The sequence below is a fragment of the Piliocolobus tephrosceles genome, chromosome 17 (genome assembly GCF_002776525.5).
Source record: "Piliocolobus tephrosceles isolate RC106 chromosome 17, ASM277652v3, whole genome shotgun sequence".
Taxonomy (NCBI): Eukaryota; Metazoa; Chordata; class Mammalia; order Primates; family Cercopithecidae; genus Piliocolobus; species Piliocolobus tephrosceles.
Genome location: NC_045450.1, coordinates 68,533,171 through 68,557,769, shown reverse-complemented (window position 1 = coordinate 68,557,769; position 24,599 = coordinate 68,533,171). Strand labels below are relative to the sequence as shown.

Below are 24,599 nucleotides of genomic sequence, written 5' to 3'. Positions count from 1 at the left end.
CCATCCATCTTCCTTCCTTCTATCCACCCTCTACCATCCATCCATCAATCTTCCTTCCATCCATCTATTCATCCATCCATCTTCCTTCCATTAAAACTCTGCCCTGGCCGGGCACGGTGGCTCAAGCCTGTAATCCCAGCACTTTGGGACGCCGAGATGGGCGGATCATGAGGTCAGGAGATTGAGACCATCCTGGCTAACATGGTGAAACCCCGTCTCTACTAAAAAATACAAAAAAAACTAGCTGGGCGAGGTGGCGGGCACCTGTAGTCCCAGCTACTCGGGAGGTTGAGGCAGGAGAATGGCATAAACCCGGGAGGCAGAGCTTGCAGTGAGCCGAGATCTGGCCACTGAACTCCAGCCTGGGCAACAGAGTGAGACTCCGTCTCAAAAAACAAAACAAAAACAAAAGAACAACAAAAAAACACAACTCTACCCTCCACCATCCATCCATCCATCTTCCATCCATCCATCCAATCTTCACTGAGGACCTGCTAAATGTGAAGCATTGTAAGAAGTACCAAGATAAAGTCTGGTAAAAACAGAAAACCACTGATGACTGTGGAAGCTGGGTGATAGGTCTGTAGGTTCGTTATACAATTTCTCCCTGCTTTTACATATGTTTGAAATTTTCCATAAGACGTTAAAGAGATGAGGTGTGAAAGGTGGGAACTAGGAGTTGCAGTCTTGGACACGCCTGCCACACAGAGGCAGTGGATGTGCAGCTCTTCCTGGGCTCCCCAAAGGCAGTGATCTTGGAGCCTGGGAGGCCCTGGCAGAACACAGACACCGGGAGAGGCCTTGCAGATTCGAGGGCAGGAGGGAGGAAGGGGAAAGGGAAGAGGGAGACAATGAGAATGAACCTCAGGCCTGAGAACAGGCATGGGCTGGGGGTCTTCCTGGCTGTCTCCCAGCTCTGCCCGTTAGACAAGGCTCTCTGACGCAGAAAATTCTGGCTGCCTTTGGGTCTGTCAACTGTTCACAGGCAGCGGCCTCAACCTGGTGAGATGAGCTGCTAGCTGCCCAAAAAGGTTTTGAGGAACTGGTGCCTAGCCTCACGTGAGCTGGCAGAGATCTGTTTTTATCTCAAACAGAATGAGCTCTATGAATGGCTGTGGGGGGTCAGGGAGCTCCCTGCAATTGCAAAAGCAAAACAAAACAAAACTGTGCACGGGGTGTGTGCTCTGTGCACTAGGTTCTCCCGTGCACTGTGTGTGGACTGTGCACTGCGGGTGTTCCGTGCACTGCGGGTGTTCTGCTGTGTACTGTGTGCTCTCCTGTGAACTCTGTGTATTCTGTGCACTCTGTGTGTTCTCCTGTGCACTGTACGTGTTCTCCTGTGCAGTGTGTGTGTTCTCCTGTACACTGTGTGTGTTCTGTGCACTGTGTTCTCCTGTGCACTGTGTGTTCTGTGCACTGTGTTCTCCTGTGCAGTGTTTTCCTGTGCACCGTGTGTTCTCCTGTGCACCGTGTGTGTATTCTGTGCAGTGTGGTTCTCCTGTGCACCGTGTGTTCTCCTCTGCACTGTGTTCTCCTGTGCACTATGTTCTCCTGTGCACTGTGTATGTATTCTGTGCACTGTGTGTTCTCCTCTGCACTGTGTGTTCTCCTGTGCACTGTGTGTGCATGTTCTCCTGTGCACTGTGTGCGTGTTCTCCTGTGCACTGTGTGTGCGTGTTCTCCTGTGCACTGTGTGCGTGTTCTCCTGTGCACCGCGTATGTGTTCTCCTGTGGCGAGGCCCACCTGGCTTTCACCAGAATTTCAGTGATCTGTAACGCACAAAAGGTTAAGAAACTCTGCCTTAGTGATAAATAAAACCCGGGAGCAGGGGTCACATTTGGCCTAAAGAGTAACGTGATGTGATGAGCGGCCTTGCTGGAGGGAGGGCTCCTTGGCCACAATGATGAAATGGATTTGAACACCATTCCAAGACCCACCTCAGGAGTGCTAGTTCTTAGTGACTTGGGGATGACTGACACCTACAAACTCCTCTGGTGAGCCAAAGCCTCCTCGGATGTCACCTGAGCCTGTCCTCCCAGCGGCCTGTGCGGCAGGAATTCCTATCACCCCCTCTCCACACAAGAGAGAACCAGACAGCACAGGTGAGGGGCACAGCCGGGAAGGGTGCCACCGGATCCGAAAGGCTGCCGGAGTGATCCGGAACGGGTGATCCTAGCTTTTTAGGCCAAAAGCTAAGCAAAGACGGTAAGGCCCAGCAGGTTTCCGCAGGCTTGAGGGTCTGGGGACACTTATGGTAAAGAACTCTGCCCGCAGGAAAGGCCAGCAGGCTGCCAAGATTGCAGTGATTGGCTTGCAAGCCACTCTGGTGCTTTCAGAATCAGCCCGGAGAACAAGAGGCATGAGACAGCTTCCACCATCCCACTGTCTGTCATGAGGCAACATGCCGTACGCAGAAGACAGAGAAGGGGCCTGGCACGAGTCTGGGAGACGAAAGGCAAGGAAGGCGAGGGACCTGTCTGCCAATCTGAGGTCAGGGCAACTGCGGACACGCGCACACAGACACACAAAGACGTGTGAGCACATGCAGACGTGCCCTGATACAGAGACGCTTGTGCACATGCACAGATATGCACTGATAGACGCTCATGCACACGCACACAGACGTGCCCTGATACACACAGAGACGCTCGTGCACACGCACACAGATGTGCCCTGATACACAGAGACGCTCGTGCACACGCACACAGACGTGCCCTGATACACACAGAGACGCTTGTGCACATGCACACAGGCGGCCACTGATACAGAGACGCTCGTGCACATGCACATGGACTTGCCCTGATACACAGATGTTCGTGCACACGCACAGAGACGTGCCCTGATACAGAGATGGTTGTGCACATGCAGACATGCCCTGACAGAGATGCTCGTGCACATGCACACAGACGTGCCATGATAGAGACGCTCGTGCACATGCACAGACGTGCCCTGAAACAGAGACGCTCGTGCACACACACACAGATGTGCCCTGAGAGACGCTTGTGCACATGCACACAGACGTGCCGATAGACCCTCATGCATACGCACACAGACGTGCCCTGATGCAGAGACGCTCGTGCACACGCACACAGATGTGCCCTGATAGACGCTTGTGCACATGCAGACGTGCCCTGATAGAGACCCTCACGCACACAGACGTGCCCTGATACAGATGCTCGTGCACACGCACATAGACATGCCAATACAGAGACGCTTGTGCACATGCACACAGATGTGCCCTGATACACAGAGACGCTCGTGCACACGCACACAGACGTGTCCTGATACACACAGAGATGCTGGTGCACATGCAGACGTGCCCTGATACACACAGAGACGTTTGTGCACATGCACACAGACGTGCCCTGATACACAGAGACGCTCGTGCACACGCATACACACATGCCCTGATACACACAGAGATGCTGGTGCACAAGCAGACGTGCCCTGATACAGAGACGCTCGTGCACACGCACAGAGACGTGTCCTGATACACACAGAGGTGCTGGTGCACATGTAGACGTGCCCTGATACAGAGATGCTTGTGCACATGCATACAGACGTGCCCTGATACACACAGAGATGCTTGTGCACATGCACACAGACGTGCCCTGATACAGAGACGCTCGTGCACATGCACACAGACGTGCCCTGATACAGAGATGCTGGTGCACATGCAGACGTGCCCTGATACAGAGACGCTTGTGCACACACACACAGACGTGCCCTGATATAGAGACGCTCGTGCACATGCACAGACATGCCCTGATACAGAGATGCTGGTGCACATGCAGACGTGCCCTGATACACAGAGACGCTCGTGTACACGCACACAGACGTGCCCTGATACAAACATACACACACAAACACACCCACCTTCCTCCCACAAGCACAGTGATTGCCCCTTCCTTCATCTTTGTTCTCGTCCCACACACCCCAGACTCCTTCATCCCAAACTCCCCACAGGCTGGCTGGCTGATTCCAGCCTTCCCAGGTCTCTAATCTTAAAGATGACCACCATTACATAACCAGACGTTTAATGCTTTACAAGACAAACATGTTCTTTACTGCGAAGTTCATTATGAACCTGAATCCCTGATCATTTAAAGCCTATCATTCAACTTATGCCTCAAGCAGCAACATTTTTGTGTTCCATGATTTAACTTACTACACACACCTTGTGCAAAGTCACAAACCTTTTCATACATTTATGAGCTTCAGAATTTAACTGGAAAGCGTAGCACAGTTCTTCATCCCTCTGCATTGCATGGTGAGAAATGGCTAAAGCAACCATTGCCACATTGTTTTGTGAGCGCAAAGGAACACCTACTCTTTTTTTTTTTTTTTTTTTTTTTTTGAGACGGAGTCTCGCTCTGTCTCCCAGGCTGGACTGCAGTGGCCGGATCTCAGCTCACTGCAAGCTCCGCCTCCCGGGTTTACACCATTCTCCTGCCTCAGCCTCCCAAGTAGCTGGGACTACAGGCGCCCACCACCTCGCCCGGCTAATTTTTTTGTATTTTTTAGTAGAGACGGGGTTTCACCGTGTTAGCCAGGATGGTCTCGATCTCCTGACCTCGTGATCCGCCCGTCTCGGCCTCCCAAAGTGCTGGGATTACAGGCTTGAGCCACCGCGCCCAGCCACACCTACTCTTATCTGGGCCACTCGCCCTGGTCCTTAGGAGGATGCCGGATCCCCCTGGGACGACAATGGCAGAGGCTGCACAGCTTCCTGAAGATGTAAGTACAACAGCACCAGCCCCGGGCAGGGAGCCAGGTCAAGGGCAACGAGAAATCTTCTGGAGACAGCACAGCAACCCACCTATCTGTGTGCACCCGCACCCACAACCGCTTTGCACTGGGCGCGTGTCTCGCCCAAGACAAGGGAAGTTGAGGCCTGGCCTCACAGCGTGGCCTGGCTGTGGGCCAAGAACACAGTCAACTTTGGCTTTGCTTGGAAAACTCCTTCAGATACAAAACTCCCGGCCCCTCCTGAAAACGATCATTTTCTTAGCTGGGGCCCCATGCTTTAGGAGAGGTTTATTGTCAGAGCTTGCTGTTCTTCTGAAACTGGGCCACTAGGCTGAGCACCTGCTCAGAGGCTTTGATGTTCTTGGAGCTGAGGTAGGAGGTGCTGTTGGGGCCCGTCTCCTCCAGGAAGTAGCGGTAGTTGGCCATGAGGCCGCAGGAGCCGGTGATGCCTTTGAGGCTCACATCCGCCATCCAGTTGATGCGCCACAGCACCGCCCCGTTCTGCAGGTGGAAGTTGGCCACGGGGTTCAGCGCGTAGCCGCGGTGCTTCTCTCCATACAGGTACCAGGCGCACAGCCTCATGAGCGGAGTCTGCAGCGCCCGCACCAGGGTCTCCGACTGCACCCACTCGCTGCTGCTGAGGAGGAGCTTCAGGGTCTCGTTAGTGGGGCCACCTGTGATCTCCGAGATTTCCTTACATTCCGAATCTGTGAAGAGTTCATTCCTCCCGTGATCCTTCACTTGCGAGTTCAGAAGCCCCAGAAGCCATTTGGTGAATCCAGGTATAGGTGACAGACTCGAAAACACGCCAAGGTGAGGAAACTCTCGCTGTAAAGCATGGTTGGGGTGGAAAGGAAGGCGGAGAAAACACACAAATTCAGCAGGTACATTACCAACAGATGAGCACCACTCAACCTACGGCTCATATGCTGCTGTGCAGTGGTCAGAGTGACATTTGGTACATGTTGTTTATCTTCTTTCAAGGAACTGCTGGTTTTTTTTTTCTTAAGAGTCAGGGTCTTGCTCTATTGCCCTGGCTGGAGTGCAGTGGCGTCATCATGGCTCACTGCAGCCTCCATCTCCTGAGTCCAAGCCATCCTCCTGCCTCAGCCTGCTGAGTAGCTGGGACCACAGGTGCGCACCACCATGCCCAGCAGGAAATATTGATCAGGAACCTGATGAGTACCAGACCCTGGAAGCATCCTGACTCCCCAAGGCAGGGCGTCTCCGTCCCCACCATCCCTTCTCATGTCGGCAAAACCGAGACTAGAGTGTTGGGGGACTGCCTAAAACCAGACAGCTGGCCAGTGGGGAGTGGGGCTTGGTGCACCGCAGCTACTCACTGCAGACCTTGTCTTTCTCGTACACCATGCTCCTCCCATGGCCACCTGTCAGGGCCCAGAAGCTGCTCTGCTGCTGGGCACACGAGTGGCCAGGGACTGATGAGTGAGCGACGAGCTGCCCAGCCACCCCACAGTGGGTGCAGAACGGGGTACAGGGGGAGAAGGGGAACGTTGCAGGTATCTCTCCATATCACATGATATGATTCAATCATTATTGTTCCAACTAGGTAGAGATCTCATGATCATTTCCAACAACCCACTACCTTCTGACTATAAACCTAATACATGCTCACTATAGCTATTTTTTAAAAAAATTAATGACAGAAGAAAATAAAACCATCATACTCCACTACACTGAGAAAACTACTCTCAACAGTCTGCTAAAGTAAACTCCTGGTGTTTCTTGATGTGATTTTTGCATGGGTGAGACACTTATTTTATATTTTGCATTATGAATTTATATCGTGAGCATTTTCTCATTATCATTTAAAATTCAAAACCACAGAATTTTAACCACAGAGTAGTATGAAAAGAGAAGACTATTATGATTTTCCTCACCACGTTCCTCTCATTGGGCATTCGTGGTAGCTCCCGGGCTTTTGCCTTTTTTTTTTTTTTTTGAGACAGTCTTGCTCCCAGGCTGGAGTGCAATGGTGCAATCTTGGCTCACTGCAAGCTCCGCCTCCTGGGTTCAAGTGATTCTCCTGCCTCAGCCTCCCGAGTAGCTTGGACTACAGGCATGCGCCACCATGCCTAATTTTTGTATTTTTAGTAGAGACGGGGTTTCACCACGTTGGCCAGGCTGGTCTCGAACTCCTGACCCCGTGATCCGCCTACCTCAGCTGGGATTGCAGGTGTGAGCCACTGCACCCACCTGTGTTTTGCTTTTGTAAACCCTGAGGAGCGCCTCCATGCAGAGGGGCCATTTGTTCCCTTCTAGACCCCGTTTGAGGACTTCTAAGCAGCTGCCCAGGGGCAGGTAACTGGCACCCTCAGGACAGCGGCTGGGCTAAGGCCTAACTCCCCTGAATCCTGGGATATGCCCCTCCTCTTCCTGCTTTCCTTACCCTGCTACATCTCCCCACCCCACCCTGCTCATCATCACCCTCAGGGAAGACAGAGGAACGAGGAAACCGGGAAGGAGCCGTGGCTTACTGTTACGGGGGAAACATGGCGGCGTGGTAATGAAGCCCATACGCAGCTGAATCCAGAGGGCTTCAATTTGAAACTGATTATGAATTTACTAGGAGCACGTAAACGTTCCCACTCCACAATGTCATCCTCGAAGGTCTCTGCTACAGCCAGCTGCAGCCCCCAACACAGAGAACACCCTGCTCAGAGTCACTCATTAGCAAACATCTAGCGACTGCACCGAATCATTAGATTCTACTCACTGGAATTTATCCAAGCCCCTGATGAGGTTGGTGGTTTTTGAAAGCCTAGGCCCAGAGTGAACACCGACACTTCTGATATAGGATGGTGAACGTGTTTTTCACAGGGCAGCCGAGAAAGGGCAGTTAGATCAAAACTAAGCTGATGCATTTACCTTTGAGCTGTCCGGTCTCACCTCAGCACTCCCTCACAGGCCATGAGAAGGCCCGTGCTAACAGCACGTCACGTGTCAGAGGCCCTGAGAGTGTGGGCAGGGGCAGGGGGGAGGACAGGCATGGCAGGATGACCATCAGCTATGCCATCTGGCTGGGACACTTCAGAGTGACACTTACACCAGGACGACACATGAAATCAAGAGTATCCTGAGCAGGTCAGAATGAGGTCGCCCGAGAGAGAGCTGATGACCTCAGAACACAAGTGCATCTTGCAGGCGGCTGGGCCGGAGGCCTCTCTCAGCATCATTCTCATCTCTCTGGGAGACTCATGGCTCCTAGGAGTTGCCGAGGGGCCTCTGGCACTTCTTCTACTCCCTGATGCTCCCTTTAGCTTCTGTCTTCATCTATGTCCTTCGTGGCAGCTGACACCCCACGAGTTCGCTGACCTGACCACACAGAAGCCAAGTGTGACCGGGGCTCTCTGCGCGGCGCTTACCTGCAACTCCTTGACGACTCGCTTTATGAGGAATGTTCCCAGCTCCACCCCTTGGAGTCCCTGCTGGGTCAAACTGATGGAATAAAAGATCGCAGCAGCAATTCTGTTCTTCTCTTCCGTTTCTGATGGAGGACTTTCCTTCACAATTGCCTGGAAAACACCAACGATGGTACTAAGGTTGGCCTGGCCACTCTGCAGCCCACATGGCAACCCTGTTGCTGGGACCAGAAGACAATTCTCAGAGCACTGGAAGAGCTGGAAGAGACCTCGGCTCCCCGACTGGGGTGCAGGCTATGGAACCTAAAAGCTGCCCTGTTTCGAAACCTCTCTAGAGGAGGCGACGCCACAGCTTCCCTGGGGGTCCTCAGTGCTGCATCGTTTCTACCGTTTTGAAATTTTCATGCAAACTTTGCTGAAGAGCAATGTATGCCCCTTTCTGTCTCTTTTAGGCCTCCGTGCAAACAAAATCTTGCTCCGTAACTCTCCTGCCAACACTCAGCGATAACACACGGATCCTCGAGACCAAACAGCTCCAGTTCCTTCGGCTTCTCCTAAAGGGTTGGTGTTTCCTATCACTGATTTGCTTTTCTTCCCTTTCTCTGAACCCTAGGTTTTTCAAATTGCTCAAAAGGCCATATGCAGTCCTATATACTTCTCCTTTAGGAAATAGACCTTTGTTTGACTTTTTCATGTACCTTTTGGGTTTCATGCCCCTTTTGGGTTTCATGCCATCTTTGCTTTTCCTAAATAGTAACACAGACGTCCCGGCGAGGCATTCTAAGAAACGAGCTAGACTGGGAAGTTGCTTAGCTGAAATCTGAGTTTACTGCCTCTCATTCTGATGGCAGCATTTTCTAATCCCTAATACTCTGAAGCATAATCCTTAATACTCCAAAGCTCACTGGGTAACAGTGGAATAGCAGGGGGCTACTTTTTCATTTGCTTTGCAGCAGGTTACACCAGCTTACTTTTGAAGAACCCCTTTAAACTATTTTAACTTCTACCAGATACCGTCCATTCTGGAAGTAGGAGTGTTTAGCTTAGACCACACAGATGAGGTCTGGTAGTCAGTCCAGGAACGTTCTGAAATAGTGTATGGAATGTGTGAGTCTATGCATATCTGTCCTGAGGAAAACGTCCTCAGTGTTTTTCCCTTCAGATTCTTAACAGGGTCAGTGACTCCTACAAAGTGAAGAAATGCTGCTGTGAGGAAATGGGGAGGGCTCAGGACACGAAGGACACATCCTCTAAGACCCGAGAGGGGCCCGCTGTCCTGCACCGTGCTCTATGGAAAAGCTCTGTGGTTCACAGAACAGAACTCACTTCACATCACTCCCAGGCTTATCTCCTTTCTTTCTTTCTTTTTTTTTTTTGAGACGGAATCTTGCTCTGTTGCCCTGGCTGGAGTGCAGCAGCACGATCTTGGCTCACTGCAACCTCTGCCTACTGACAAGCGATTCTCGTTTGTGCCTCAGACACCCAAGTAGCTGGGACTACAGGTGCACACCACTACACCCGGCTAATTTTTGTATTTTTAGTAGAGACGAGGTTTCACCATGTTGGCCAGGATGGTCTGGAACTCCTGACCTCAGGTGATCCGGCTGCCTTGGCCTCCTGGAGTGCTGGGATTTCAGGCGTGAGCCGCCGTGCCCGGTTCTCCTTTGTTTTTTAAGAAGTCTGTAAGTTATCTTGGGATTCCTTATGCAAAAATCCCAGCAATCTTTTTTTAAAGTTTTCAAAATAAAAACAAAACTTTCTTCAGTTATACGAGTGAGGTATATGTAATGTCAAAGAGGCAAAAAAAAATTGTAAGGCAAAGTGAATAAGAGGCCAAAAAAAAAAAAAAAAAAAAACCATGCATGAAGAAAAAATGACAAATTACTCCAAAATCTAATCCCCATGCCTGTTGCTGCTGCCCTTTTGACGAACACCTTTCCAGGCTGTCTCAGAGGCTCTCGGTATGCACACAAATGTACACAGGACTGCGCACCCATACACATTCTCACGTGCCCAAATGCATATGCTCAATCTACACATAAGGAAGGCATCTCCCCTCAGAGTCAGGACGTGAGCTGGGTCTGAATTCCAGTTCCACCCTTACTTGCTCTATGATCATAGGTAAGTTACAGATGTTCCCTAAGCCTCAGTTTTCTCATAATAATACCTAAATCAGCCAGGCGCAGTGGCTCACGCCTATAATCCCAGCACTTTCGGAGGCCAAGGTGGGCAGATCACCTGAGGTCAGGAGTTCGAGACCAGCCTGGCCAACATGGTGAAACCCTGTCTCTGCTAAAAATACAAAAACATTACTCAGGCATGGTGGCACATGCCTGTAATCCCAGCTACTTGAGAGGCTAAGGCAGGAGAATCACTTGTACCTGGGAGGCGGAGGTTGCAGTAAGCCGAGATAGCACCATTGCACTCCAGCCTGGGCAAGAAGAGAGAAACTCTGCTTAAAACAAACCAACAAACAAACAAAAAAACACCTAAATCACAGGATGCTCTGAACAGTAACACACAAAATGCGCTTCACAGACTGACAAGCACAGAGCACATACTCAACAGATTTTATTAATATTATTCATAAGACCACACCACACACAAGCTACTGTGTAAACCTGAACTTCTACTCAACCATAAGTCAAGGCCGGCTTTCCATGTCAAAATATAAACCCACATCAATATTTAAATACATGCACAGATATCCGATGTATGCGAGGCCATGCCGTGTGTCTACACCGCCCTCCTGGAGCCCATTCTCTCCTGATGGGCCCTAGGATATCATCTCCAGCCTTTCAAACTGTCAGCAATGCTGTAGGAACAGCCATCTGACTCTCAGGGCTGAGCATCTCCCCAGAAGCTCCTAAGAGTGGACTTTTTAGGCCAGGAGGAATGCACATTCTGAATTTTCATCCATGCTGCCAAAATGCCCTCAGAGAAGTCAGAATGGCCCCTAGTCGCACTAACAGGACGTTGGAGTGTGACTCTTTCACACACAAACATTGTAAGGGAATGCGTTTCTCCTTGGTGATCAGCAACGTCTGGTCATTTGCCCTACTCAACTTCTCTAACTTCTCAGCAGGACACCTGCTTAGCGCACTCACCTTGTGATGGGCCATCATCCACTTAGCTTCCTAACAGGCCCTCGTGTCCTCTTGGCCTAAGCAAACCTGCGCTGCCCCAGGGGTCTCACGCTCCCTGCCACCCGTCTTTAGCACTCCCATTTCCAGACCCTGCAATGGGGTCCCTGGTTCTTCTGCCCCCGTGGGCCTCTAGGAGCGTTTCAGACATTCTTGCCAAACTCATCCAGGAGCAGAGCAGCTTGCCACAGGACGGGATTATCAACCCCAAGTCCCATAACCTCCACTCGCCGGGGAGTGTCCTGAGCCCACATCAGGCAGGAGGATGTGTCTCTTTCAATTTTCTAATCAAGTATCTTTCAAAACTCCCCACAGGCATGTAACAAAAGCTGTAAAGGCGAACCATGTGTGAACCAGGCATCCTGTCTCTTCTCCCTTCACAATTCTTTTCTGCCTCACAAACATGTTCTGTGATAGACTTTAACTGTATCTCAACCTAAGATCAACGCAGCCAGATGAATGCTCTCCTTGCTCCGTAACTGTTTGCCTGCTACCCTTCTACACTCTACACCTACAAATCTGGAGATTTTATTTAACCAATTAAAAAGCCCGAAACCATTTATTTGAAAAAAAAAAAAAAAGGGGGATAAAATCAAGTAAAAACCAAACAAAACCACAAGGGGCTCTGTGGGGTGCCTATCTTGTCCCTGATTGACCATCGCAGGTACCTGGATGTTGCTGGAGATGTCACCGGTCAGTGCCACGTGCAAAACGACCAGGGGCTCCCCAGGGGTCGAACAGTGAGAAAAGAAGTAACATCTTCTGTATGGCCCAACGCGGCGCTTCATGTCCATCCAGTTTTTTACAGGATGCACAGCCTCAGCCCTGGGGCGAGATGTACAAAGAGATAAGACAAATGCATAATTCACAACGTAAGTAATGGTTGCTGACTCCTATTCATACTATTCATCTAAGTCAAACAAGTTCTTTAAATAGAGCTTTAATGGACTCTTCTGGAAGATTCAAGGAAAGTCATTTTCATGAGAAACAGCACCCACTGAGAGGAACGACAGTGAATGACCATTTTACACACAAAATGGTGCTCTAATTTTAATCCCAGTTTTCAGAGGAGTTTGTGAGGTTCCGGGGAAGGATTCATGCAGATTTTCAGGTGAAACCTAATCAAATGCTTGGTGTTGAACACTGTCTTCTCTTTCCTTGGGATCTCTGTGAAGCCCTGTCAGTGCTGCAAACACGGGGCTCATCTGGTGTCTTCTGGCAACCTCACCCCACCGCTATTTTGTTTTCAGCACGTGAAATGGCAGCAGGCACTGTCAGCCCTTTGAATTGGTTACAATTCAAATAGGCCACTTTTCAAACCTTGGATTCCATGGGACAACATGTAATGTGAAGACACCTACGTGCGAAGAGTCCCGGGTTGTGAGACCACCATGACATGCTAGCCTGTGTCATACTGGGTCCTGGAGGTAACACGTGATCTAGTTTGTTTTGAGATTTTAACCCAGGGAAAAATCTTAAACACCAGGTGGGCTAAACGCTGTTTTGATTACAAATGCAAATGCTTGGTCCAGTGAGTTTCTACAACTGATCATGGGGTCTTGGGAAGAGAGAAAATGGGCGTGTTTGCTTTAAATAAGAGGACACAAATAAGACCCCACACGCAGGTCCCTGACAGACGCATCGGTTTCTCTTGGTGCCCCTTCCTCTTCCTCCATGCTCTTAGTATCATGTGTGGTGACGGCCGCAGCATTTGCAAATACTGTGTTTGGATTTTATTAGACTTGAAATAAACTGTACATGTGAATGAAGATAAGATTGGCTTTTAGCCAATATAAAACATACATAAATATACATGAAAAATATATGTACAAAGAAAATGAAAACCTTAATACTTACTCACTGATTTTCTGAAGCACTTCACACGGTGAATGCCAGGTAACCCGTTCTAGGTTCAGGAACCCGGAAGAAAACCATTCTGAGAGCATTCCTTTCAGCACGCCATTCATTTCCTGAAAAGAAGATAAAGCCCAGGCCTTCAAAGGGCAACGGATCAAGCCCATCTCTGTGCTGTGGCCAGCACAGGGAATGAAAATGCTCAAGCAGACAACTGCGCAAGACCATTCTCCAAACAGCTTTTCCCGAGATGCCTCTGTGAGACTCTTATCTCAAACCAAGTCAGGCTTTCATTCAACACTCTATTTAGACTTAACTACTTCAGTCCGTAAGACCCCTGAATGGAAACAATTCAATTTGAACTAAGTTGCCTAAATCAAATAGTATGTTCCGATGTATTCACCATAGTGAAGATACTAATTATATCAAATTAACATTAACCACGAAAGATGCACTGTAAGGGAAAACTAAGACAGCAAGGGTGTCAACAGCACCATCCTCATCCTCTTGGGAACCTTCTTTGATACGTCAAAACATTACTCCTACGTTTCCTAAGAAAAACAAGTACTTGGTCCAGGAGCCCTATTTTATCAACTCAGAGATGTACATTTTCATATTTTAACATCTCTCAAGTCAGGATGCAGCTTTTGAATGATGGTGGGTCACAGTCTAATTGGCAGCATTATTTTTTTTGAGAGACGGGGTCTCACTCTGTCACCCAGGCTGGAGTGCAAATGGCATGAACACAGCTTACTACAGCCTTGACCTCCTGGGCTCAAGTGATCTTTCTGTCTCAGCCCTCCAAGTAGCTGGGACTACAGGTGAGTTCCACCACGCCCGGGTAAATTTCTTTTGTATTCTTTTGTAGAAATGGGGTTTTGCCATATTGCCCAGGCTGATCTCGAGCTCCCGAGGTCAGGCAATCCACCTGCCTCGGCCCCTCAAAGTGCTGGGATTACAGGCACGAGCCACTGTGCCTCGCCGTAACTGGCAGCATTTTTAATCTACCTTAGAGGGACATAATAGTATATCTGGCAACCAATGCATTTCAGAGGTGATGAAATTACCCTAATTTTGCTTCAATTATTTATATCTTTATTATATCTTATCTACTTCCAAAAATGATGTGAGTTGACTTGACCACCCAAGATATATTTGCACTGAAGCTTTTCCAGGAAGAGCAGAACACAAGGCCCTGAGCAGGAGCAGCGTCGTCTCGGTGTCGCCTGCACAGCCACGGCTTGTTGTTCTCCAATGGCTGTATACTTTTCTTCCAAATTAACAGAAGCCTCACTTTTCAGCTAGGGACACAGCTGTCCAGAATAAAGACTGCCCTGTGGCTGGGGGTAACCATGTGACAGAGTTCTGGCCAATGAGGGGTAAGCAGAGGTCTCCCGCAGCCACTTTGGGGAACTTGGAAAGACAGCAGGAGCAAGCCCTTGGCCCATCTTTCTCTTTGTCCTTTCCACTGCAGACTGGAAGGCGGTGTGATGGCTGGCACTGGAGCAGCCATCTTGGGCTGCTTTGGAGATGAAGGTTTTTCTGGGCAGAGCAATAAGATTTAAGTCTGGATCCACCAAGAGCACCAAAGAGCAGAATCAGCTCTGGGCTGTGCCGACCTCCAGACTTTCACATGAGAGACAAACTTCTGTCATATTAAAATCACTGTTATTTTGGGTCTTTGTTACTCATAAATTACATATCAACAGATCCACTGAACATTATTATTAAATAACAGTAAACATCTCAGGACATATGATAAAAGAATGACCTTCTGAATCTCTCTGTAAGGGTCATGAAGAACACAACGGGCAACACCTATAAAGAGTGGCTTTATAACAGCTATTTTCTTTTCTTTTCTTTTTTTTTCTTTAGAGACGGAGTCTCGCTCTGTCACCCAGGCTGGAGTGCAGTGGTGCAATCTCAGCTCACTGCAACCTCTGCCTCCCAGGTTCAAGTGATTCCCCTGCCTCAGCTTCCAAATTTCATAAAATCATTTTACATTTTAATTCCTGTTAAAGGGTGAAAGGACTCAGAACTCTGTCACCTGGGGAAGAGCTGCAGCTTTTGGAATGGTGGCTCAGAGACGTTTTCGGAAGGAGGTGAGATCTCCCTTTACATGTTTCAGCACTAGGGCGTGAAGGAGGCCACAGCTTTGTTCTGTGTGACCCCGTGGAGGCTGGGAAAGTAAATCTAGACCGACTGGTGTAAGTTACGGACAGTCAGACATGGACTCAATTTAGTGTACAGAGGAACTTTTGAATAGCTGGAGCTGTCCACAGAGGTCATCCTGGGGGACGCTGACCCTCAGCACTGGAAGTCACCAAGCACAGGTGGACAGAACTCAGCGGAGCTGTTTGAAAACGGACTTAAGCACTGGACAAATGGCTGAACCAGACGATCTTTGCAATTCCTTTTAACTTTACATTCCATCACTGACTCTCCTTTACTTGGTTGTAAACCCCATAAAGGCAGGATCCACTTCTGACTCATTTCTACGGTTCGCAAAGCATTCACTAATAGATTGATATCAAATGAGAAAGATGGAAAAATGGAACGAATGGTGATTAGTAAGCAGCAGGAGGGGAGGGTGAGAGAGGCTGTTTGCTAGGTGTCACAGAATGGCCCTTTATAAAACTGTATTTTCTGCATTTGACTACAGCGGCTCTTAATCTTCCTGGGATCCTCTCACACTCTTGAGTATGTGTTAAAAACCACAGGCCCTGTCCCCAGAACATTGCAAACACATTAATAAAGTTGTGCACATGTTTTCCTGGGGTTCATGGACTCCTCTGATACTTATCTATGGACGATCCCAGGGGCCAGAAGGACTTCTGTACCCCAGGTTAGGAACAGATGAGCTGAGCTCTGTGTAAGAGGTACTGGCATCTCTTCTATTCGTGATAGGAAAAAAGCTGAAAATACCTAGTTTTACTATCAGTTCAATATTAATTATGAAAGAAATGGTTTGGCTGATGAAAGCTCCTCCCCTACAAATCTCTTCATTCTATTTTGGGCTCCTGACAGCTACAAAATGTGACACTGGTACACGAGAACTGGGAATCTAGGCTAAAGGTTAGAAGTCTCCGTTGCTCAGTTCTAACACCGGCAGCAGTTGTTCAGGCACGCCGCAAGGTTGCCGGGATACAAACACCACCAGGGAAAGAAGCCTCCGCGGCTGTCCGCGCATTAATTCAGCCACCATTTATCACCCATACAAGACTGAGAAACACAACTGCTGGGAATATCCTGGTGATGCTAAGGGTAGCGACAGTTCTCAGTGTATTCTGCTGGAGTGCTTCTTATTTTCTTTTTTCAGAGGCAGGTCTTGCTATGTTGCCCAGGCTGAACTCCCGGGCTCAGCTGCACCTCGCAAGTAGCAGAGACTACAGGTGCGTGCCACTGCATCCAGCTCTGTGTATTCTGTATTGTTAATTCCATTGACTTGTATGACACTGTTTAGACCAGCCAACTTTTCCTTTTAAAAGATAAATTGGTTCCCTCTCTTTTGAAGCTCTATCAAGACCTGCTTATTTTGGTATGGAAGAAAAGTCACCTTCCCTTGCCCAGAAGCCCTGCGCTGGGGAAGGGAGTGGAAAGCTATGGATGAGGGTAGCACTGCAGAGGCTGAGAAACTTGGGGACAATTTCCACTCACATAAGCTTTCACTCCGCAGGTGTATACTTTATACTATGGATATACTTTCCTACCTCAAAATAAGTATCATTTAGCACAGCTAAGCTTAGAATTTACTAGACCCAACAAAGAGTACTCTATTAACTCAAAGGCAGAGGATACACAAGGGTCTAGCATGGCCGGGTGGCTGTGGCAGTGGGAACCAGGTCCCTCTCTAGTTTCTGTGCCTCTGTTAAGGTTTGAGCACCTCTCATTCCACCGAGGTCCAAACCGCCCATCAGGAACCCTGTCCACGAATTAAAGGCCAACCTCCCTTGAGTGCCCACAAACTGCTGAACCATGCTCAGACCTTCCCCTCTACTGGGGATTCGACTCGGTTTCACTGGGGTTTCACCTCCAAGAAACTGAAGTCATCAACCAACTGGGCCTCTGGAGAAAAACAAAAAGCCTATAAACCACCAGCCTCCAGACACATCATATCCTCATTCCACACCTACCATACAACCACAGGGACACACATACCTACAGAGTCCTCCACGTTCAGGAGGCCACAAATACAGGCACGGTAACAAACCTCCAAGCTCACTTGGACCAGAGGAAAAGACATTTTAAAAAGGAAGAACACAGCCGGGCACAGTGGTTCACACCTGTAATTCCAGCACTCTGGAAGGCCAAGACAGGCAGATCATCTGAGGTCAGGAGTTCGAGACCAGCCTGGCCAACATAGCAAAACTCCATCTCTACTAAAAATACAAAAATTAGCCAGGAGTGTTGGCAAGTGCCTGTAATCCCAGCTACTCGGGAGACTGAGGTGGGAAAACCACTTGAACCCAGGAGGCGGAAGTTGCAGTGAGCCGAGATTGTGCTGCTGCACTACAGCCTGGGCAACAGAGCAAGACTCTGTCTCAAAAAAAAAAAAAAAAAAAAAAAAATCAGATTAAAAAATAGAACACATAGGTTACAATATCAGATCTCAGTTGATAGTTTATATGTACAGAAAAATGTAACTCTATTCTCAGACTGATTTAAATGTTTAAATGACAGGGATTTAAAAAAAAATTACACTTGGGCTCACACCGATCTATAATCCCAGCACTTGGGACTGGAGGATTGCTTGCTTGAGGCCAGAAGTTCAAGACCAGCCTGGGAAACACAACAAGATCCCATTTCTAAAAAAAAAAACATAAACAACAAAACAAAAACCCATCTCTCTCTCTATATATACACACACACATATATACACATACATATATATGTGTATATATGAGAAAACTACGCAGAACAAGGGAAGGGGAAGGGAATTAACAGGTTCAGCTACTAACAGTTATATGCACTGAATATAAGGCTGGGGTTTCTAGGTAAAGAAATGGAAGGGGCACAATCAAACAATCACAAAAAGGCTCCTGCAGCCATTATGTCCTAACCATATGCAGAGGCGAAGATCAGGCTGCCATTATTCATTGTTTGATATCTCTGGTCCACAGGACTTCTGGCCTAATATTATAGTATGCAATGTTTTTTTTTCCCTTATGTACATAGACAGCCTTGGTCAAACATCAAGGAAATGTGTGAATGTCCGAGGACTCAGCAGCCTCTGTACTTTCCAGGGGCCAGCTCCTTTCTTTCACCAGTCAAGTATGGATGTGAGTGTGTTCAGTCGTGTTCCTTCCCAACGATGTGATAACCAAGAGTTTTCCTGAGTGGTGAAGAACAAAAGGATGTATTCGACAACATCTCACAGAACCAGGGAATTCAGAATTGGACTGCATGTGAGAAATCAACGAGGGACAAAGCTGGCCAATGTCTGACATGAAGACCCTCCCAGCTGGGCAGAAACCTTTCCAGCCCTTTGTGGCTTCCTTCCAGGCTCAAAAATCTATGACAGAGTGTGGGGCAGTCTCACCTCCACATAAATGCTGAATGATTAGTGTGTCAAGTATGTCTCATGCCAGGGCACCCAGGAATCTATTGCAATGACTCTTTCATCACTCTGCTATGCAAGAAATTTAAAACAAGTTTCCCAGTTTTCGAGGAGCTGCTCACTTACTTGGGGGGATGATATGTTGCCAAGTACTATGTACAAGTGTGGATCAGAAAAGCTCAGCTATTCAGACCCGGCTTGAGACCAGAACATGATAATTCAATATGGTAAGAACTCCTGAGTGATTCTGTGTCATGCAATTAGCAACTGTGGGCTTTCTGTCTGAGAATCTTATGGCCAAAGATGCCTGGCCCTCAGTAACAGCACTGTAAATTAGCCAGCTAGCATGGGGAATCAAATCATGGCCACTGTTGTCACTCTTGACATTAATCCCATACTTAATTATGCCTGATTTTATACATCTAAGTAGCCAAAAAAGGTAAGGAAGTTTCCAATAAACATCTGATTAACTCACACAGTAAGACAGTGATAAAGCATAGGGCAAAGGACCCTGGATTTGGGTGGGTGATCAGCAACAGTTTTTTGCTCTGAATTTAAGTCACACAACCTCAGCATCTTCTCCTTTACTGTAAAAGGGATACGTGTTATCACCCACGTAAGACCGAAGGAATGAAAATGAAACTATTAAACTAGTATTAGAGTTCTTAAATGGGTCCGGTCATAACCATTCAATCGTTCAATTTTTTTTTTTTAACACCAACTGCACATAACAAACTTCTGAATGTCCAAAACTTCCTGAAACATTTACATCATTTTTTATTAATTAAAAGGGCAGGTTAAGCCTGGGCAAGATGGTGAAACGCCCTCTCTACAAAAAAATACAAAAATTAGCCGGGCATGTGGCCTGCGCCTGTAGTCCCGGCTACTCAGGAGGCTGAGGTGGGAAGACTGCTTGAGCCTGGGGAAGTCGAGGCTGCAGTGAGCCGTGAAAACACCACTGTACTCCAGCCTGGGGAACAGAGTGAGACCCTATCTCAAAAAAAAAAAAAAAAAAAAAAAAGGGGGGAAGGGGGGGGGGCAGGCTAGTGTTTCGCCGTATTTAACACTAACAGTATAAAAGGAGAGTGTATATTGCTTTAGGCCTTCTTTCAGGTCATAATCATTTAAATCTCAAAGTCTGTATCTGCATCTAACACGAATCAACTGTGCTAATGCCTGATTACCTCAAGTCAACTCAGAATCATCACATTAAGTACTGAACTCAGGGTGTTAAATGCCCTCCCAAAAGTCATGGAGCACAGAGAAGGCCAGAAGCCATGGAGACTCCTGAGTGGTGGTGGTGGTGACCTGGAGTCCTATTTCCCTTTGTGTATTTCACAGGACTTCTCAGGACAATGTCTCACACCTAGCGGGTGCCCACTGACCTCAGACACACTATTCAGGGTCTCAGAAGGCCCCCCGATGCTCAGCCTGATACTCTAGCTCAGGTATACCATATGGATGAAACACTTTAATCAGCTACAACAATTAAAAAAGAGACTGCAGAGCACACACTAATCAGGTACGGGAGGCGACAGTTACCTTCAAGGCCACCAAGTGCTGAGTATTTAGTAAACACTACTCAAGTGAGGACTTCAAGGACAGACTGAAGGGAGGCGGGGATGTGCTCTGACGAGGCCAGGACTCAGCGTGGGAAGGGGACAGAGCTGGCGAGCTGTAACTGCGGGCGAAGTGAGCGTGGTTTCAGGCAGGGAAGGCGGGGTGTGTGGGGCTTGGAAGGGGCAAATGAGGACTACTCGAGGAGGGCGGCCAGTCCGCGCTGCCGGGGGGTCGAGGGCGGCCCCTTACCCGGACGTCCGGCCCCTCCACCAGCTTAAGGGCCTGAGCCTCGAGCAGGTCGGCCCGCAGCCGCACCAGGAAGCGCACGCCGCCGTCCAGCTTGCTGATGTGGTGGAAGAGGCCGCGGTAGCGCGGCACCAGCGCGTAGCGCAGCCGGTCCTCGGCCTGCAGCAGCACCGCCGCCTCCCGCTGCTGCTGGCGCAGCTGGAGCACGCCGGCGCTCTGCTCCGCCACCTGGCCGTGGTCCACGCCGAAGCCCCGCGCCAGGCGGCCCAGCAGCTCGGCCCGCTCGGCTGTCTCGGCCAGCCCGCCGTAGAAGCTCACGAAGTCCGCGCACTGACCCTCGGCGGGCGCCGGTGTTTTCTCGCGCAGCTCGTAGGCCGGTGTCGGCGGCACCGCGCGGCGCAGCAGCTCGTCCATGGCCCGCTCCAGGGCGCCAGTCGCCTGCCCGCTAGCCAGCCGGGGCCCGGGCGGCCGCGGGGGAAACCGCAGCGGGAGGAGACGCCTGGCAGTCAAGCCTGGCCCGAGGCCTTGCATGGTGCCGAAAACAGCTGCCGAGGGGGAGCGCAGCCGCCGCTGCCACGCTTCCGGCTTCCGGCTTCCGGCGCACGCTGGCCCCATTGGCCGAGGCCGGGGGCCAGGAAGGGGAGGCGGCCAATCGGAGGGCGGGGCGGCGGGGCGAGGCGGTGGGGGCGGAGCGGCTCTGGCGGAGGCCCGAGGCCAAGTGTGGCCAAAGGTTACCGCCCCGAGGCGGGGGTATCTCGGGGCCTGCTCCGGCTCAGCTGGCGGCTTGTCCTCCAGTCCTAACACCTGGCCGCCTAAAGGCACCGGCCCAGCGCCTCCTCTCTTCCCCGACTGCACTACACAAGTGCCGCCTCCTCTCTCGATCTGAGCGCCTCCAGCCTCCAGGTGCATCAGAGTCACCTGGGAACTCCTGCACTCGAGGATTCCTGGGCTCCGAAATCAGAATCTTAGAGATTCGGATTCAGTGTCTGGCAGAAGCCGAAGAATCTGCGTGCTTAAAGGTGTTTGTGGCAATCCTGTGGCCTTTGTTTGACCCCTGCCCAAGCACTCATCATTCGCGTCAGGGTCTTCTTACCCTGATGACTCCCAGAGCCACAGAGGTTGGAGGGGTGTGTGTATGTGGAGAGAGAGACAGAATATGTCTATATGTAGGCATGTATGTACACATACGTACGCATAGACACATATGTATGTCAGAGAGACAGAAAGACTGATGGAAAGCCTTGCCCTTGAGCAAATGCCAGGAAGACACAAAGAGTTTTCTTTGAAATAGTTTTCAGATAATTGCAGTTACCAAGAAAGATTTATTTTGTCCTCTGGAAAGTTAGGCCTGAACTCTATTTCCCCCTCCTTCCCCAATCCATTACAATTTGTAGAAGAGAATGTCACATACCAACCATGTCTCCCACATGCAAAATTGCCGGAGGTATTAGGAAAACAGTGGGATTTTGTTCCACTCAGATGGAAATATAGCATCTTCGGTTGGAGGGTGAGGGAGCCATGTACTTGGTTGACTACATCTAGGTGCTAGGATTTCTATAGGTAGAACCTTCTGGTGCAGGTCTTGCAGTATAAAGACACCGGGAGGTAGTTCTGTATGAGGACAGCGTTTGCTAGGTGTGTCTCATCTTATGTGGCACGAAGAAACTATGTTTGGCTCATTCTGCCAAGACACAGACACACAAAACAATCTGAAGGCCTAGTGGTGGCTTTTGAGCCCACCTCTCCGTTCTTCTTTTCTAAGAAGTGGTGAAACCATATTGCCAGCTGGCTAAGGGAGTCGGTCTGGTCGAAACTCTGGTGTTTGTTTTCCTTGTCGAGTGAGCTCTTGTCTATGGTAGGATACTGCTGCCTTGCTGTAGGAATCTTGTCTTGAAAGCTTGGCTTTGCTTAAACATTTGCCAAGTATCGTACCCCCACAACCCTGTTTCTTTCTCAACTTTGCCAGTGCCTTCCTTTTAATGTAAATTCTGGCTTCTGTTTTTTTCTTCTCTGTGTTTATACTTGTTTTTCTCTAGGTGTCAACAGCCATCCTCTGCTTTTTCCCCACTCATGTCCTTATTTCAAAAGATGGCTCTAATCCAAAAATGAAATTAAGAAAAATGAAATTCTATTTACAAGAACATCTAAAAGGATAAAAGTGTTTAACCAAGGAAGTGTGAGACTGGTAGATGGAAAACCATAGAACAGTACTGAAGGAAATTAAACAAGACCTGAACAAATGGAATGGTCCATGCATGGTGCATGGACTGGAAGATGTACTCTTGTTAATATAGCTAATATGGTTTGGATCTGTGTCCCAACCAAATCTCATGTTTGATTGTAAGCCCAGTGTTCGAAGTGGGGCCTAGTAAGAAGTGACTGGATCATAGGGGTAGAGTTCTCATGAATGGGTTAGCACCATCCCCCCTTGGTACTGTATAGCGAGTTTTCAGGAGATCCAGTTGTTTAAAAGTGTGCATCACCACCCCCTCTCTTTCTCCTGCTCTGGCCATGTGAAGCTCCTCACTCCCCCTTTGCCTTCCACCATGAATGGAAGCCTCCTGAGGCCTCCCCAGAAGCAGAAACCACTATGTCTCCTGTACAACTTGTGGAACCATGATCCAATTAAAGCTCTTTTCTTTCTGAATTACCCAGTCTCAAGTATTTCTTTACAGCAGCGTGAGAACAGACTAATACAATGGCAATACTCCCCAAATTAACCTACAGATCTAATACAATCCCTATTAAAATTTCAACTGCCTTTTTTTTTTGCAGAAATAGAAAAACTTATTCTAATATTTATATAGAAATGCTAGGGGCCCTGAGTAGCCAAAACATCTTTAAAAAGAAGAACAAACTTACCACAAAGCCACGGTAATCAAAATAATGTGGTACTGGCAGAAAGATAAAACACAAAAATCAATAGAATAAAATTGAACATCCAGAAATGAATCCATACATCTATGGTCAATTGATTTTTTTTTTTTTTTTGAGACGGAGGCTCACTCTGTCACTCAGGCTGGAGTGCAATGGCGTGGTCTCGGCTCACTGCAACCTCTGCCTCCCGGGTTCAAGCGATTTTCCTGCCTCAGCCTCCTGAGTAGCTGGGACTACAGGTGCGTGCCACTACACCCGGCTAATTTTTGTATTTTTAGGAGAAACAGGGTTTCACTATGTTGGCTAGGCTGGTCTTGAACTCCTAACCTCGTGATCTGCCTGCCTTGGCCTCCCAAAGTACTGGGATTACAGGCGTGAGCCACTGTGCCGGCTTGGTCAATTGATTTTTGACAAGGGTTCTAAGACCATTCAGTGGGTAAAAGAGAGTCTTTTCAACAAATGGGACGGGGACAACTAGACATCTACAAGCAAAATAACAAACATGGACCCTTACCTACCTCACAGCATATATAAGAATTAATTCAAAATGGATCGAAGATCTCAATGTAAGAGCTAAGACTATAAAATCCTTAGGAAAATAGGTGTAAATCTTCATGACTTTGCAATAGGTGATTATTTCTTAAATATGACATCACAAGCGCAAACAACAAAAGAAAAATAGATAACTTGGACCTCATCAAAATGAGAAACTTTTATGCATTGAAGGACACCATCAATAAAGTAAAAAGATGAGCCACAGAGTGGGAGAAATATTTGCAAATCATATATCTGATAAGGATCTGTATCTGGATTATATAAAGAATTCCAGCCAGGTACAGTGGCTCATGCCTGTAATCCCAGCACTTTGGTAGGCTGAGGCAGGTGAATCACGAGGTCAGGAGATTGAGACCATCCTGGCTAACATGGTGAAACCCCATCTCCACTAAAAATACGTAAAATTAGCCAGGCGCGGTGACTCACGCCTGTTATCTCAGCAGTTTGGGAGGCCAACGCGGGTGGATCATGAGGTCAGGAGTTGAAGACCAGCCTGGCCAAGATGGTGAAATCCCGTCTTTACTAAAAATACAAAAATTAGCCGGGCATGGTGGCTGGTGCCTGTGATCCCAGGTACTCAGGAGGCTGAGGCAGAGAATTACTTGAACCCGGGAAGTGGAGGTTGCAGTGAGCTGAGATTGTGCCACTGCACTCCAGTCGGAGCAACAGAGCGA

General features: G+C 48.7%; 1 protein-coding gene across 1 annotated transcript; it reads right to left on the bottom strand.

Moving 5' to 3' along the window:
• Positions 1-4,947: 4,947 nt before the first annotated feature.
• MLYCD (malonyl-CoA decarboxylase) lies at positions 4,948-21,072 on the bottom strand. Its single transcript, XM_023226803.1, has 5 exons — positions 20,497-21,072; positions 13,134-13,246; positions 11,945-12,101; positions 8,137-8,286; positions 4,948-5,578 (listed from the first exon to the last, which is right to left on the bottom strand). The coding sequence occupies exons 1-5, from the start codon at positions 21,022-21,024 to the stop codon at positions 5,045-5,047; spliced, it is 1,482 nt and encodes a 493-aa protein (XP_023082571.1). The 5' UTR covers positions 21,025-21,072; the 3' UTR covers positions 4,948-5,044.
• Positions 21,073-24,599: the final 3,527 nt, after the last annotated feature.

What these genes read in the sequence shown, in the direction of transcription:
- MLYCD (XM_023226803.1), bottom strand. Translation starts at nt 21,024, where the DNA reads ATGCAAGGCCTCGGGCCAGGCTTGACTGCCAGGCGTCTCCTCCCGCTG. An exon ending in TGGAGGGGCCGGACGTCCGG is followed by an intron (nt 13,247 to 20,496) that starts GTAAGGGGCCGC and finishes TCTTCTTTTCAG; the next exon opens with GAAATGAATGGCGTGCTGAA. An exon ending in ACATCTCCAGCAACATCCAG is followed by an intron (nt 8,287 to 11,944) that starts GTACCTGCGATG and finishes GGTGTTTTCCAG; the next exon opens with GCAATTGTGAAGGAAAGTCC.